At 36.7% G+C, this 18,709-nt stretch overlaps 1 protein-coding gene across 1 annotated transcript in view; it reads right to left on the bottom strand.

Moving 5' to 3' along the window:
• LOC124776496 (nucleolar MIF4G domain-containing protein 1-like) overlaps positions 1-18,709 on the bottom strand; it is a 120,980-nt gene that overhangs the window by 60,729 nt on the left and 41,542 nt on the right. Inside the window, exons 4-6 of the mRNA XM_047251514.1 lie at positions 14,889-15,051; positions 13,597-13,718; positions 3,065-3,258 (exon numbers count right to left, since the gene is read on the bottom strand). Coding sequence (XP_047107470.1) covers positions 3,065-3,258; positions 13,597-13,718; positions 14,889-15,051 — 479 coding nt within the window. The remainder of the gene's footprint in view (positions 1-3,064; positions 3,259-13,596; positions 13,719-14,888; positions 15,052-18,709) is intronic.

Genomic DNA, 18,709 nt, shown 5'->3' with positions numbered 1-18,709 from the left:
TTTTCTCCTGAACAGTCTCCAGCCAGAGATCTGAAAGGGGTACTATGCCTCCAGAATATTTTAGCCAAGGGATGCTATCTTTATTATCATATAAGATACTGCTGCATGATATGAAGAAATATAATGATACTGAAATCAGATATGACAGAAATTAATGAAATGTGGTGACAGGAAAAAGAGGATTTCTGGCCAGATAAGTATATTTTTATCAATCCAAAATCAAATATGGTACTGCAGGAATAACTCTAGCAATGAACAAGAAAATCGGAATGTGAGTAAACAACTATAAACACTATAATGAAAAGATTTTCCTAGTAAAGAGAGACACACAGTCATGACCAAGCACCAAAGTACAAATACATAATACATATTCCTACTATCTCTGGAGATGAAGAAGAGATTGAAAAAAAATGTGTGAACAGATATAAGAAATTATTAAGTTCATTAGGGAAGAACAAAATTTTAGTGTAATTGGAGGGGAGGGGGCAGAATTCAATAAGAAGAAAAGGAACACAAGGAAAAGTGGTAGGAGAAAATAGACAGGGGGAAAGAAACGAAAATAGAAGCTGCATGGTGGAATTTTCCACAGAATGCAATTTGATCATTGACAACACTTGATTTAAGAATCATAAAAGAAAACTGTACACATGGAACAGACCTGGGGAAACCGCAAGCATATGTGGAGTCTTCATAATTTATCAGTTACAAACTGCAGATTAAAGCAGAATAAAACACATAAATAAAAAAGTTAGAGAGATGAGACCTTGATAATTTGAAACAATCAGATTGTTGAGAATTTCAAAGGCAGTATTAGGCAACAAATGACTGATATAGGCAAAAAAATACAACAGGAGATAGATGGGCAGCTTTGAGAAGACAACGGATAATACAAGATATATTAAATTTAGGGGAAGGAGAAAATGCAATAATGTAGAAAATAATGCTGGTAAAAGGTAATAAAAGCATCTAAAAAAATTAGGTTGACATAAGGAGCAAATTGCAAATCAGGAATGGTTACAGGACAAATGCATAACTATAGAAGCATGTATGAATGTAGTAATCATAGATGCTGTGTATAGGAAGATTAAAGAAACCTTTGGAGAAAAGGCAAGCAACTGTACGAACATTAAAAGCTCAGCTGGCAAACCAGTTTTTGCAAAGAATGTAATGTTGAAAAGCAGAAAGACTATATAGATGGGAAGTGAAAAGGTAGTGGAAGAAGAAGAGATGGGGGCTGTAGATGGGGGTGGGGGGCTGGAATACTGGAAGACGAATTTCACAGGGCACTGAATGACCTAACTCAAAACAGGGTCTCTGGAGTATATGGCATTCCTTCACAACTGTTAAGATCCCTGGGAAGATCAAGTACGACAAAACTGTTGCAGCTGGTATATGGGATGCATGATGCAGGTGAAGTACCCTCAGTCTTCATGAAGAATGTAATATTTCTCTTGTCAAGGAAGACACAAGCTGACAAGTGTGAATACTTCCAAACCATCAGTTTCATAAGTCATGGTAGCAAAATGCTAATATGAGTTGTCTATAGATGAATGGAAGAAGCGAGTAGAAGCTAACCTGGGAGAAGATCACTTTGGATTCTGGAGAAAAGTAAGAACATGTGAGGCAACACTGACTCTGTGACTTACCTCAGAAAATAAATCGAAGAAAGACAAAGCTATATTTATAGAATCTCTAGATTTAGTAAAAGCTTTAGTCAATGATGACTGGAACAGATTCTTTGCAATTATGGAGGCAGCAATAAAGAAACCAAACTGCAGTTTCAGGAGTCAAACAAACATGAAAGCAATGCACAGTAGTTGGGCTTGTAGCCTACCCTCGATGTTATTCAGTCTGTACAGCAAGAAATGAAGGAAACTAAGAAGAAATGTGGAAAGGGAATTTAGATTCAGTGAGAAGAAAACAAAAAAACTTTAAGGTTTGATGACGAGACTGTCATTCTGTCAGAGACAGAAAAAGAAATAGGAAAATCATTTGAATGGTGTGGATGGAAAGATGAACATCAACAAATCTGAAACACTGGTAATAATGTGCAGTCCAGTTAAATCAGGTGATGCTGGAGGAATTAGGAAATGAGTGTCTAAAAGTATGGTAAAGGTTTGCTATTTGGACAACAAAAAAACAGATGGTGGTAAAAGTGAAGAGGATATAAAAAGCAGACTGGCAATAGCAAGAAAATTTTTTCTAAAAAAGAGAAATTTGTTGACATCAAATATCAGTTTAAGGGAAGGGAAATATTTTCTGGAAGTATAAGTGTGGACTGCAGCCTTATAGGGAAGGGAGGCAAAGGCATGTCTACAGTAAGCAGCTTCAAATGGATTTAGGTCATGGCAGTTAGGCAGAGATGAAGGGGTCTGCACAGAATGGACAAACATAGAGAGCAGCATCAAACCAATCTTTGAATTGTTGATCACAACAAAAATATACCTCAAAAACTGTTTAGCTCTAAATGTATTCAAGGCACCAGTGTGTATTAAACTTCAGTTGTGAAATGATTAAGTCCTAAGTGGCTGAATTTCAAGTAGAAGATTTAAATATGTTCTCTCTGGTGGCTCCGAAGTATTTGAAGAACAATAATGATTATGTAGAAAAGGATCAGATAGTCTGCTGTAGATGTTGTTATAATATTTGCTCAGAATGATCTGTGACCTCATTTTCTTCATCTAAGATTTTCTTCCTATGCAACTCCAGCACTTTAACAATTTGCTACAACTGAAGTTTACTGAAATTTTCACTTTGTTTATTGTATCCAACGATCGTTCTGTATATCTACAAAAGAGGGAATGAACATTTATAAAAAATGTAAATGTAATTCACAGTCACACATAAAAATGATTCATTGCTACAGTGAACAGCCTCCCTCTATCTAGACATGTTATGTACTCGATGCAAAGTGTTTTTTACAGAGGCAGCTGTAACTGCAAATTTTACCTTTATAATAGTTTTAAAATTAATTAAGATTCAGTGTATTATATGAAGAATTATAACAATAATCTGAATTTCAAATAAATGCTTTACTCAGTATTATATGAGAATGACAACTAACTTTTCTCTGAGGTGCTCTGATGAACCCGCCTTCTGCTGGAGACGCAAAATCAGTTCTTTCAGAGCTATTGGATTATCTTTTCTAAGTGTGAATCCCACACTCTTTAAGATTATCAGAATAAGTTCAATTTCTTTTTCAGTAAATGTCCCTGATAAAACTTCCAGAATGTCGTACATTAGTACAGAATCAAAGACCTAGAAATACATAAAATAAGGTTGTTATGACTCAATAACAATAATAATAATATTAATAATAATAATAATAATAATAGTAAAACAGTGTGACCTATTCAAGGTTAAAACTAAAGCATCAGGAAAATTGACATAATGACAAATTACTGATAAGGGTAAATAATCTTTCATAAAATAAGTTTTTCTCTGGAAGAGTAAATACAAAAATAAATATACGGAAGGCAAATTACATATACTCTTATATTTATGAAACCTGCAACACTAAAAAGGATGCATGCCAGACAAACACACTTAATGACACAGATTAGATACCCAGAATCACTAAAAATGAGCAAGTTTGTAAGAGAATTCAGTAAGGAGTGAAGTCCTCATTTACTGCCATCAAGCCTCTAACTGTAGTGGAATGTTTGTCAAAGGGAGTCTGAGTACCTTCCTGGAGAATCTGCCCCATATGATTTGCATCTAATATAATTTTTAATAAAGATGACATTTTTATTTTTAATTACTAGTCATATGAAAACAAATTAAAAGTTGATACAGACATGAGTGACGCCTTTTGTGAATACTCATATTTTCATACAGACAGTACTTAAAAATAAAACATATTATTTTTATTAAAAAAGTACAAGTCCATACAGTTAATTAACATTTTCATTTGTCAATAAATATAAAATTTTTAGAAAAGTAAAAAGTTACTTACACAAGATTTGAACCAGCAGCCGTATGATTACACTAGATGCTGAGCTATCAACAGATTTGTTCATAATACACATTTTGCTTAACAGTGCTCCTAAATCTTCTGATCTTCAAAGGAGACTTTTTTAGTATTTTTGAGAACTGTGTCATATTGTTTCAGGACATTGATGCCTGGGCACTGACCTCCAAATTTTATGAGTATGATGAAAACAGGAGAGGGCCATCCTGTAGGGACCCTTATGAGCCCACATCGCAAAATCAATGTTTGCAGGATGACCGTGACAAACAAGATGCTGAGCAACAATATCCCAGACATGATCAATGAATTATATGGTAGTCAAACAATCAGCTAAGGGATGTAGTGGCACCTACCATTCTTTGCAGACATTTTGTTTATTGTTCAATACATATGTCCAGCTGCAATATGACTTCTGTAGTTGCCCAGACAAAGGACAGTATCTCAGTCTCCAAAAACCCACCTCTGCATAGTGGCTGTTGTTCAAACTGCCTTCGAGACATAGAAATAAAGGTCACATGTTGAATCCAACAGTGATCCAAATCATCATAATTGGAGGCTGTCAACTAATGCAAATTGCCAGATTATATACCACTTTAGCAACCAAAGCATCAGCAGCCATTACTTTAGAGCACGCAGAAGTAGAGGCCATCCAACAACTCTCCATTTGGCAGTCAACCCACCAGCGATGGTATTCTCACAGCCATTGCACTACAAGACATTTGTGGTTTTTATCCCATGGCAACTGATGCAAAGAACCATGTTACAGTAATGTGGCCTGAAGCTGTCAGCATTACATAACCAAGAGAGAGATTTTTACTATCAATGCAGTCCCCCAGCATCAAAATAACACAGTGGACAAAGCTGTTAGATCCTTTACGGCCATCCAGAAAAAAATGCCATATCTGTTGCTTTCTTCCATCCACCAACTCCACACAGATATCTCTGTCAAAATAGCATCCCCCACATGAGCCCGAATGATAAAAGTATGGAAACCCATTTGCCAGTGAGCAATCATTCTCCTTTTCCAAGCTCGCTCACATGGTGATAATACCCATAGTTACAATGGTGAGGCATACTGGCACTTCTTTTTTCACATTTACACTTGATTTGACAGTTTTTCACTTCCCAAGCTTGGTGCAAGCTATCTTTCCAGTCATATGAGATAGGATGCAGCTGAGATTGTGTGTACACCATCTGTTTGCAATTTTAATCACATTACTGAATGCATTCTCCAAGTTTGGAATCATTCAGGCCTTCCTTCTGTAGGTTGCAATTTTCACAAATATCAGTGTATTTTTGTAAGATGATGATGTGTATCCAGTATAAACATGCAAATGACAAATGTTACTCAGAACAAAATTATTCAACAAGCTGTTCGTTCATACACCATCCTTTTGCGTCTTTCAGTTAATGCTTGTCGCCTGTATGCTTCCATCTATATTGGAGAACCTCATATATTTCAACTTTCATTGGGTAGCTTTTTAAATGTTTTTCCATCTTAAAAAGACTTAAAATTTTAATGTGGCCACAAAGTCTCCTGCAGTCAAATTGGAGTCATGCAATCAACTTGGAGGTCAAAAGTTTAAACCCCTCTTGTACCCTACTGCACAGTGTAACACTTGTGATATATTTTCACAAAATTCTGAGCAGTGCTCCATGACCATATCTGAATCATTCTCTAATTTTGCATCTCACAGCATACAAACCATTAATTTCGACAATATTATGACAAGGATAGAATGGTACACACCATGCAGAGGAGATGTTGAGTCACAGACAGGTGCAACAAAAAGATAGCTATATATTTGATCCTTCCACCAAAGGCCTTCTTCTAAAGTAGAAAAAACACACACACACACACACACACACACACACACACACACACACACACACAGACACTGACACAAGCACAACTGACACATACACGACCACTGACTCTGGCCAATGAGACCATTAATTGCTGGACGTAGGTTACATCATGAAAAATTATCAGTTTACCATCCTGCTCAACACACTCTGATTGCCCTGTTATAACATCCTATAATTTCGTTGACATTAGCTATTGGCACTAATAATTCATACAGGGGAAGGTGGAATTTTCATGTATAGAACACTGTAAAGGAGGAACGACACCCTCCTTTCTCAAACTTGGCCAAAATGGAAGAGAGAGACGCAAATTTTAACAGATGGAATTTAATGTTCTATATTCAACAAAACACATCTCATTATCTATCCTAGAACTATTAGCAGTTTATGCCAACACATGGAATTTTAATATGAACTTTCAAAAAGAATAAAATTTGAGGATAATATTTTTGTAACTTTCATCAATGTGATTTACATTACAATTCTTCCAGGATACACATATCACTCTACACTGTTTAAAGTAAGTATATGCTCAGTATAATGCACAAATACCTACAGAGTTTCTTTGGAAAGGGTAAATGCCACAATTATAGGCTGTGTCACTATGTTTATTACATTACAGATGGATGCGGTAAAAATAAATTTTAGGAATTTTACAATTTTAATTACATGTAGGCAAAAGAAAAGATAATAATTACTAAGTGGTAGAGTGTAAAGACATTTGTAACATACCCACTTGATGCCTTATTAAGATTCCATGCACAAAGAACCTGTCAACCATGTACCACCACTGTCTATTTTCATAGTCAAATCACTTATTACTACAGGAATAAGAAGAACAGTACAGAAAGTTGTGATTTCTTATGCTTTCTCAGAGTGATTAATTGATGGTATATTCTTGGATTTCTTGCTGAGATGACAATTTTAATTTGCACACACATTTTTGCAGTTGACCTGGTTGCCTTCTTTGAGTGCTCCAAGCATTGGTGTTACAAGTGCAAACTGCATAGACTCTAATCAGTCTGTGACATATTGCTGGCGTCACATTGCTTTTTATAGCCAAGTTTGACTACCATGTTACACTGTTTTATAACCAAGTTTAACTACCACTGTGTTCTGCCCTCTTTGGTATGTATTCGCCATTAAACACAAATCTCCTCAGCATTTTCCAGGTCTGATCAGTGGGATGATCAGCAATATCTTCATGAACTAAGTAGTAGGTCTCAAGTGTTCCTTAAATAAAATTTATTGACTTTTTATGAGGTTTCCCAGCATTCTTATATTGAAGGACTCTTTAAACATGCTGTACCACAAACATGGAGATTTTGACATGATACTGCATGTATCATATTTCATCCAGTGATTATATTCCAAACAGTGCTTGGTGAAACATAACTTGCTTGGCTGTTTAAATCAGCTGTGCTGCTGACATTCCTTGAACCTTTCGAATTTTCTGATTTTCTGTCCCATTTAGGACACGCCATGAGACATACTCTTATTAAAGGCACCCTCAGTGTCAGGTGAGACAGTCTGCATGCTCCAGCAAACTCGAGGGCTATGTCGGTGGTAGCATAACTGCTAGCAGGGTCACCCAGCAAGACACGCCTCAACAGAGGAGTCAGATGAATCATGTCTCATGTAGGGCATGGAGGGCGGCTCTTTAGATGAAGGGAAGCCAACCTCCCTAGGGCAGTAATCCCCAATGGAAAATCCTGGTCCTCCAGCTCGTGGGCTGGGCATGGGGCTAACAACTCCACTTCATAAAATGGAACTGTCACGGATACCATGCATAGGCCTCAGAAGGATATGGATTGCATGATGATGATGACACAACAAAGAAAAAGGTTAACGAGAAGGAAAATGGATATCATGAGAGCCACCTGGAATGTCAGGACACTCAAGAGACCTGGCAAACTGAAATAAATTAGAGACAAGATGGAAATTACAGAGTGAAAAGAGCTGCACTACAAGAAATGTGATGGAAAGGACAGGGAATGATTGCACTGGCGAAACATATATTGATGTACAGCAGAGGGGATACAGACCATCACAGTACTGGCTTTCTTATACATAATTCAATGAAGACAAATGTAATTACTTTTACAGTACTTAGCAACAGGTCGTATTCTTTGAGAGTTAGGGCAAAATTTATCAATATTACAATGATGTGTGCCTATGCTCCTACAGAGGAATCAGACAAAGATGAGAAAGATGCATTTTACTCCAAACTGGAGGAGGAAGTCAGCAAAGTTCAAAGGCATAATGCAAAAATGATCCTTAGTACATGAATGCAGAAACAGGGAAAAAAGAAATGTATAGCAGCATAGTAGGGCAAGAAAGCCTGTATAAAGTCAGTAATGATAATAGACTAGGGCTGACAGACTTCACCAATGCAAGGAGGAGATGATTAAAAGCACGTGGCATCCATGGAAAGATATTAAGAAGTGCACATGGAGTTACAAGAAACCAGATAGACCATGTAATTATTCATAAACAGCATGGATCAGACATTATGGAAGTTAGTAGCTGTAGATGGATAGATGGAGACACAGAACATTACATAGTGCAGATCAGATATAGCAAGAACATATATATGGCAAGAAACAAAAAGGGTATGGGAAAAGCAAAACATTATATAAAAAGTATCCAAATCTAAGAAAAGAAGGAAGAATACACGTAGAAATTAAAAGAAAGGATCAACACAAGAAACAGCATATGAAAAGAAGGGCATGCAAAAACTAAATGGGGGGCACTGGAAACAGCCATCAGTATAGCCACAGAAAAACTACTTGGGAGGGTAGAACACCAGAGGACAATGAAATGGTTCAATGAGGAATGCTCACTGATAATCCAAGAGAGAAATGTTGCAAGATAAAGAATGCTGCAAAGCAAAACAAGATTAGTGACAAAAGACTACTGAGAGAAGAGGAAAAGAGTGGAAAAGTTATGCAAGATGAAGAATTGGCAGTACGAGAGGAAGAAGGTAGAGCAGTTGGACAAAATGTGGGATGATAATGAGCTACGAAAGATCTAGAGAAATGAAGAAAGAAAAGAGGATTCCAACCACATAATGATTAAAGTGGAATCCTAATTGGACACAAAAGCAAGGGCAATGGGAAGAGTATTTTGCTGAGTTACTGATGGAAAAGGGAGGGGTGAACAGAGATGAGACCTAGAATGATGAAGGGGAGTAACTGAATTTGGAATTGGAATTAGAATCAGAAGTGGAGGAGCAGGAAGTCAAACCTCTAGACTTCAAGGAAGTGAAGAATGCAATAAAAACTTAAAGAATAATAAAACAGCAGGAGAAGGTGGCACCTGATGGCAAATTATTAAAATTGGGGTGATAGACAATAGAAACAGCTGTTAATGAAATAACAAAAAAAAATGTACATAAAGGGAAAAAAATGCCTAAAGGTACACATCTACTAGCAAGTAACTTCTGAAATAACTACTGCAAGCACTTGCTGAGCTGTTTTACATGAGAACAAAAACTTGCGCAAGTTTACTTCTGCAAGTCACTTGGGCAAGTTAATTTCAGTAGCTTGTTGCAAGTACTTGCAGAAGTGTTTCCACTAGAGATATGTCATGAGATTGGCAAGTGAATGTTTACAGTGACATGCCAAAAACCAGAGCAGTCACCATCATTGTTGCAGCATTATTATTGAAGGAAAATCACGATGAAAAAAAGTTAAGAAAAGATAAATGTTTGAGTGAAGAAATGAGTACAGAGGTGTACATATTTATCAAGAGACATTACTGAACTTATGAAAATTACAGGACTTTGCTCCGATTAAAAACTTTATGAAAATGTCACATGCAATTTTTGAAAACCTCTTGTCAATTCTACAATAAAATGTCTGAAACCAGCATACAAAAATCCTGCAAACTGTATCATCAAGAGATCACCTGTTAATTGTTCTTCAACTTTTGCAAACAATATTTATTACTTTTATTACAGACGTAATGCATTTGAAAACAGTATACAAAAATGCTGGAAGCTAGATCACCGAGAGATCGCCTTTTAATTATTTTCGATTTTCGCAAACATTATTTACTACAAACATAATGCATTTATGTTTACACTACAATTAAAAATTAGCTAAAATTTAGAGGTCTCTACTGGCACTCTTCATTTCCTTCTGGTGAAACCAAGTAATTGGTTAATTTTTTCGCTCTTACTTGGCTGGCAAATATATATGTTTATGGGTTCCCACAGTACATTGGTTCAGTCCTTGTGCCACCTTGTTTTGACAATCACACTGTCATACCAATACTGAACATGCAAAACTTCCAGCAACTGTCAAGTTTGGCAGGTACTCACAGCAACATGCAGGCAACTGTTTCCACTAACTTGTGGAAGCAAGTACATAGAACTTGCAGATGTTGACTTGCTGAGGGTGTGTCCATGTCAAGTGACTTGCAGAAGCAGCTCCTGCAAGTGATTTGCAAAAATTTACTTCCTAGTGGACATGCGCCTTAAGGATTGGAGCTTGAGTATAATCTGTTCATTACATAAGAAAGAGAATAGGGCAGAGTGCAGCAGTTATACAGGATTATTTCCTAGATACAACTTGAAAGGTGATTAGCAAGATTTTAGCCTCTTGGCTAGAATGCTGTGTGGAAATGATAGTGGGGGATTATCACTCTGGATTTAGGAGAAATTGGTCCATAATAGACCAGATATTTTTATTGAGACAAGTGCTAGAGAAATGTTATGAATACAACAAGCAACTTTGTCAGTTGTACATTGATTGTAAACAAGCATACAACAGCCCACACAGGAGTAAGATCCTCCAAAGTATGAACAATTTTAGAATCCCACAAAAATTAGTGAAGTTGACCAAAATTACAAAGAAAGCAACAGTTTGCAAGGTCAGAATAGAGGAAGAGTTGTCAGGAGAGTTCCATGTGGGAAGGGAGCTGTGGCAGAGGGATGTGACCTATGCACTACTCTTTAAGTTAGCACTACAGGAGATAATTTGACAAATGCCAATAAACCCGGAGGGATCAATATTGAGCCAGCAGGTCCAGGTGGTGGCATACACTAATGACATTGCATTAATTGCAAGGAATATCAGAGCTTTGAAGAATAATTACATTGCATTAGAAGGATTAGTGCGAAAGTTAGGACTGTATACAAATAAAGGAAAAACAAGGTATATGATGGTGGGAGATCTTGGTGGGGATAGAGAAGAGACTTCAATAAAAGTAAACTGGAAATAGTACCAAATACTGGAAAAGTTTAAATACCTCAATAACAACAGATGATATGAGGACAGCAGCAGAAATTCAAGGAAGGATAGTGCATGGAAACCAATGTTACTATTCCCTACAGAATATATTCAAATCCAGAAATGTCTGTAGGGGAAAACACCAATCACATTTGACTGTTTTAAGACCTAGTAATTCATGGATTAGAAGGTTACCATAAAAGAGGAAGGCTAGTTACTGATATGGGAAAGGAAGATTTTGAGAAAAATGGTTGGTATGGTGAAAGAAGAAGGAAGCTGGAGAATAAGGACAAACACAGAACTAAAGACACTTTTTGGACAGATGAATATTGTAGTGAAAATGAAGCAAGGAAGAATAAAACAACGGACTGGACATGTACAGAGAATGTCAGAACTTCAAATGTTAAGAAAGTGTTTATAGGAAACCCCAAAGGGAGACAGAGAAGAAAAAGATCCAGGAAATGGTGGTTTGAAGATATGGAGGAGAACCTCAAAGCAATAGGAGTCAGGAACTGAAAAAAAAAAGGATGGACAGAAAAGAATGGAGGCAGGTGACAAAGGAAACCACGATTCTGCAAGGAGTGTAGCACTGACCAGAAAGTAAGTAGTACATTTGTGCAAAATGCAATAGGACTACAAATTAGTTTCCAGGGGCCCACGTCATCTTTAATATCACACATTGGACCTTATATATTCTACTGTGGGAGTGAAATGCATGGTTGCCATGGTTATGGAGTCTTAGCCAGCAAAGTTTAGAAAAGTGATCGTTGATTTTCTCTTTCTTTCTCAGCCTCAATTGAAAATAAGTTAATAAGCCTTCTCAGTGCATTAGGCATGCCTCATAACATCGTTAATGTCTGCCAACACAATTAAATAGCCATCTTTAGGTACACAAGGAAGGTATTCCGTTACAACTAACAGTTAGTAGCACTGGAGTATGGACACAGCATGTTGGTAAAATACATTAAGTACATTCCCAGCCGAAATGAGGGGAAGTGTGAACATCACATTCACAACTCCGCTGATTTTTTGTACCAAATCAGTTACTTACAACATCCAAGACACAGATATGGTCAGTTTCAATATGGCCTCCCTCTTTGCTAGAGTCCTACTTTCGGAATCCATGCAACTAATGGGTAAAACATTTGATAATTACTGATCTCTTCATTCAGGCTCTAAAGTCAGTATGTATATTATCAGAGATAGGACAGCAATGGATAGTCAGTTATCAAATGATGTAGCAAACATCTGCATGGAATATTTGTAAGTAAAGGTACTAAAACCTACAAATTGCAAGCTCACAAATTTCTACTAATACGTATGTACACATGTTTGTGGTATTGCCACATGGAATGGAAAACATCATAACTTCATGGAACACTCAGACTTATTTATCCTAATATAAAATTCATGATGGAACATGAAAAAGAAAGCTGGCTTGCTGTCCTCAATGTATTAAATGTACACCCTACCTTAGAGTTGTATGGGTTGTAGATGTAGAAGAGTAGATAGATCCCTTGGTCATTGAGTACAGAAGATTCACACACACCAGTATTTACCTTTACACCTCTGTTGCCAGTCATCAAAACGAAGTGGAAGTGCTGTGGTAAGGATAGACAAGGACCGATTTGTCAAAGAACAATAACACCTACAAATGGTTTTCCAAAGAATTGTTGAGGGGGTGGGGGTGGGGCGGGGGGGGGGGGGGAGGGAAAGGGGGGGGGAGAGAGAGAGAGAGAGAGAGAGAGAGAGAGAGAGAGAGAGAGAGAGAGAGAGAGAGAGAGAGAGAGAGAGAGCATCCAATGGCCTTTCACTCTCATCAAGGAAAATTGGCTATGCAATAAAGAAGATGTAGGTTCACTAACCAATCCATCAAAACAGTCTGAGAGGTGTAACGAATGTCAGCAACACTGCAGAAAATCAGCTGGAACTGAGCACTGCTTGGTATACTGAAATAAGGTACAACCAATATTATGGCACAAGCTCCAATGTTCCACAGCAGCACAATTAAGGAAGCCATCAAAATAAAGATATCTTAAAACCTTACAAACAGGAGCAAAGGCCTCAATTTGAACAAGGTTTGGGAACTCATCTATTAAGCTCTCAGGAATCATTTGTTAGAGACACCAAATTCTGAGGAACTGTGCATTTCTCAGAATAATGGAGTGGATACAGGAAAAATTATGTCCATCAGAAGGCACAGTGGTAACCTGATGTTAAATTCAGTTGACACAACTCAATATCTCACAACTGGATGGAGTACAGGTAGCAAGCACACAGAAGGCTACTGCTCGGAGTACCTGAAGATGATGAGTAGGTCAGTTGTCAAAATACTGTGTCTAATGAGGATAAGTCAGTTTGGCTAGAAACATAAAAATATTCATCTGACAGATCCTCTGTGTGTCTGTCTAAGTCTGAAATTACTGGAAAAGTTAACGACAGAGACTGTTTGCACAACAGTTCCTTGAAAAATCCAACAGATCAAAGGAGGAACATTCAACAATTATTCCAAAATATTCCACTTACCTTAAAGTTGTACAGATGAGATATTATTAGCACTATATTGTCAAGTTGTTTGTCTTCAGTATCCTTTATTTCACTGCACAGTTCATGAAACCTTTTTACACTTGCTTGCAAGAAGTGTATACCTGCATGAATTAAGACTCCACATGAGTAAACTTTCAACTGTTTCACAATAATATAATGATACACGAAAGAATATTAGAGTACTCCCTACTCTCGATGCCTTTTTCCTCAGTCTGTCTCTCAGCAACCAAAAATTGCATTTTGGTAGCAGTTGAGCACATTAAAATTAGTGTATTTTTTGTATAATAACATAAAGAATAAAATAAAGTAATTAACAATGACTGAAATTACTTAGATCATAATATGAGATGACTATTCTGCTTTGAAGGTTTTGTCATTTTATTTGTAATAGTTAAGGAATGTAACAGTTTTAGTTAATGCAGCCACCTCTTACTACACTTGTGTTCAGATTGACTGTGTGGTGCACCAGTGAATAGGAACAGTCAAAATGGCTAAATGGCTACATCAAAATGATGAACTGTTGTACCACTAGAAAAGGTTGAAAGGGTTAACTTGTTTCTGCCACAAAAGAATGCACAAGAGGGAGGACTCAAAAGCAACAGGAATTTTACAATTAAATATTTTATATTTCACAAAACATATAAAAACTTTTTTCACTTTCAAAATAGTGTCAATGCACTTGTCCCAACACTTGACTGACAAAGGCAAACAGTTTTTAAAGGCATGACTGTTCAATGGATCAGTTGGACGTACAGCTCTGGGATTTGGGACTATGGATGACAGTTGGTCAACTAATTCAAAACAGTATATGTAGAACCATCACAAAGGTGAACACACCTCTACTACCACTCCACCCAGAAGAAAAAAGTAACTTTTAGATACCATCTCACATACTGTGTTTAGCAACATCATATTTAGTAAAGATTACCCAATACTTTACAAAACCAAACTACAGGACGACGAAAAAAGTAAGTAATTGTCTTCTACTAATGGAATCAAAAAATGTAATTCACGATAACATATCCTACATCTTTCAAGCAATATTTCCAGTAAGTGAAATTTAACAAATGTATGCACTTTCTAAAAATGTTGATGGAAAGAAAGAGAAATAAGATCATTACCCACTTGAGTTTACACACACACAGACACACATACACACACAGAGAGAGAGAGAGAGAGAGAGAGAGAGAGAGAGAGAGAGAGAGAGAGAGAGAGACGATATATTCAAAACAATCCACAGATATATGCAGAAGCTGAACAATGAAACGTACCTACTTCAGTATCCACATTGCTATGCAAAACAGCAACAAGCAATGCATGTTCCATAATCAGTCTTTCAGGTGTCCTTATTGGTACTACAAGTGATTCCATCAGCAATTCTGATAAAATTTTATTCATGTCATGTCTGCTGTTACTCATATATAACTGCTCCATCTGAAACAAATGTAATACAAGGGAACCTAATTAACAGATGAAAAAAATAATTAGGTATGTTCGTAATTTACACTGATGACATTTTCACAACTGGAAATGTGAAAATGCTATTTTTTATCTCTGCACAAGCGGTTAGAAAATCAAGTAAGTTTTATTTAACAGGCTGTAATCACAACAGTTCATAATACATTTTCAGGAGGTGATGCTTCACAGCTCTTAAATATTTGAAAAATATCATATTATCACCTTGAGCGGCTCATAAAATACTTAATTATTGAACCAGTTTCAGTTGTCTTGCCACGATCAGGTTCAAAAAAGTATTCACAGTACTGCATTAGATGAAATATACAATCATCATCATCAGGTGATAAAATGATGAATAATACACAGTCATCATATTATAATATTAATTACATCATCATCTCTAAAAATTGTGCTACGGGGTGTACATATTCATGTCAGATGCTCCTGTGTTGTACAAATCTTTTCACAGCATTAATATCACTTACGATTTTAAGATGAAAAAGTACACTCCACAGCACAATTTTTATAACATGACAATGTAATAATGAATAAGGTTAGTGTATTGATGGATCACATTTAAATCACCTTAGGTTTGCTGATGACAGTGTACCGTTTAGTGCTAGTGCAAATTAACATAAAAAATGTAAGGAATAGTTCATTAGGGTAAGTTTGAAAATAGGTCTGAAAATCAATAATAATAAGACAAAAATAATGTAAAATTAACATACTGAAAAAAGTTGAGGCAGTTGAAACTCACAACTGGGTAAATAGCAAAGAGTACAAATGGTCTGGGGTACTCTTGTTAAAATAACCATGATTGTCAAATTTGAGAGTCCAATGAATACACAGTAAATTAAGTGTAAATAATCAGTTTTGATGTGAGACACGTGCTTTCACTAAGAAATCCATTCGGAAACTGAAAGAATGATGGACTGGCCCACATCAGCAATAACTATGCAAGGCAGAAAAAAAAAAAAAGAAAAAAAATGTGGATCAGGGAAAGATTGGAGTGGAAAACATTTAAGCGAATTGAAAATAAAATGGTGATTGGTGGCACATGTAACTGAGTGAATGGACAGCAGATGTACCTAAAACTTTTTAGCTGGATTTCCAGAGACAAGAAAAGACCAAGCTGACAACCTAATGTAAGATGGATACTTAATATTACAAAACTTGCAGGTACAACAGGACGTGAAGAGCTTAACATACGGAAAAGTCTAGCAGCAGCCTTAATCTAGCTGCATGTGTCAAATGACATTTGATGATAAAATATATCATATATTAGCACAGGTATAGTTTACTGACATATAACTGTTAATGCAGCCTACATTATTAGTTTCAGACAGCCATTCGTCTTTGTTAATGCAGTGTTTGACTAGTTCCATATCTCTGAAAAGTCTGCTCCACGATCGCACCTATGGAACATAAATGAACACAGTGTGTTTCGACAAATTAGTAACAGATTGAATTCGGCCAGAAATGGCCACTTAGTTAAATGTTAACCCCACTGTTGTTTGTAGAATGTTGTAACAATTTGTAATCACATATTCAGCATTGAGAAGGTCCAATGTCTTACTCTCGCCATCGCAATGTTCTCTCTTGAAATATTGTGTACGTAGGGCTTTCTGAATATGGTATATATGTAGGGCTGTCTTGATTTAGACCACTTCACTACTAGACAAAGTCCTGTTCTTCGTGCAATAATCACGGGGGAATATCATCAAGTACTGTATACAGAATGCTTCATGATGATTGGATGTGTGTCCTGATCAGTCACATATGTAGCTCTCACTACTCATCACAAGAGTGAATTATCATGTACACTTGATTGCAAGTCAATGGAAGACTGTTCATTCACTTCAAACGTGAGTCATGCACTGTACAAAGACTTGTTGAGCTTAAAAGCGTGGTCTTGATAAAGCATGTATATTATATCAGCCACGTTTCAATTATTAGAGAAATTGAGATCTGTTGTGATCCATCAAATAACTGTGAAAGGAGTGCCTCCAAAAGAGGCAGTATCAGTGTGTGGATTAACATACTATTATGTGGACACAAAGACCTACATTTCACTGTGGCTATTTATGTCTGCAGAGATAACATGCTTTGTGACATGTTTATGTTTACGCTAATGCAACAGGTGGAGATTTTATTCTTCATGATGGCATGGCTCAGCCACATAGGGATCTTCTCATCAATGGATATCTTTAGGCAGAAGCAATCCAGGATTCAGGGTTTTCAGCATGATCTCACAATCCTTATTTGATAGAGTATGTACCAGATGGTCTTGGCCCTCTTGCAGAGACTCTTGCTGTAGAAAAATATCTGCAAGATTTTTATTTACTGTCACATAGAGGTTCCTTTCACCACAATTTAGGTATACTTAAGATACAGAACCACAGCTAAGACAATCAGGTGATCCAATACCATTTCGTGTGGAGCACTGTCCAAATCAAGTTTAGTAAAGAAGCACAAAATCAGCACAAGTAAAATACTATCAGTATGCAGCAGGTTATGCTTAGTGTAATAATTACTAGAGGCCTGTGCAAATAATTCCACAGCAAATCAAAAGACAAACAAAAACAAAGAAGGTAGAAGCTGAGCTGTAGCGGCTAATCATTGAAGAGATTCAACCATGTCACAGGTCCAAAGAGCCTGGCCAACATAAGCTTTTACTGGACAATAACATTTAACAGTATTTTTGAATCAATGAATACAATCTTGACACATGGGACAAATTCTGTACAGAAATAACACAAAATTTCTTATGTCAACCACAATTAGGTGGGGAGACAACTGGAACACTGAGCCAAGCATCAGGGTATAGCTATATTGTTGTATCTGCAAAGTTTTTGGTACTGTGCCATAGACGTGGTGAAAGCCAGTAAAAGTTTCAGATGAGACACGCAGTTGACTGAAAACTTAAATCATGGGTCAACTTGTTGTGCAGTGCAATGCAAAACTATAGCTGACTGAAAACTTATGTTTTGATTCATATGGTGGGGCAAATGCACACACGAGGCATAAAAATCACTAATAACGCCTAATTCAATTAGGTGAAACTGGTGTGGTTAAACAATAATAAAAATTCCAGTCGCAAAGAGACAAAACATTTATTCTTATCTACAAGGCAAATGTCACTGATTATCCATAAAAATAAGGGAAAACAAATGAGGCAATGATTTCTGGAGAAGAGACCGTCACAGACAGGAATCCTCCATGGACAACAGTTGCCAAGAGATTGTAAAAACACACTGACATCATCATCATCATCATCATCATCATCATCATCAGGACCAGTAGTAGTAGTAGTAGTAGTAGTAGTAGTAGTAGTAGCAGCACCACCACCACCACTACTGGCTTGGGCTCTAGTCAATTCTGTAGCTCACCTTTTCAATGATGCTTGATATCCATCATCAAAAGTGGAAGGAAACTATATTTTCTGAGCAGATGGTTTGACTTGAACCATATGAACAACAACCTGGTATTTATACTGTAATGGCAATTACAATGACTTACGCAGATTTTCCAATTTGTCATTTTTCCAATATATAGACATAATGTAATCACTGGGTGGAACTTCTTTCTTGCATCACAAGACTGTGAAAACCTCCACTTCAGACGGGTCGAGTCA

This window comes from Schistocerca piceifrons, chromosome 2, assembly GCF_021461385.2.
Source record: "Schistocerca piceifrons isolate TAMUIC-IGC-003096 chromosome 2, iqSchPice1.1, whole genome shotgun sequence".
NCBI lineage: Eukaryota > Metazoa > Arthropoda > Insecta > Orthoptera > Acrididae > Schistocerca > Schistocerca piceifrons.
Note: the sequence above shows the minus strand (reverse complement) of the source record. Positions and strands in the feature narration are given on the sequence as shown.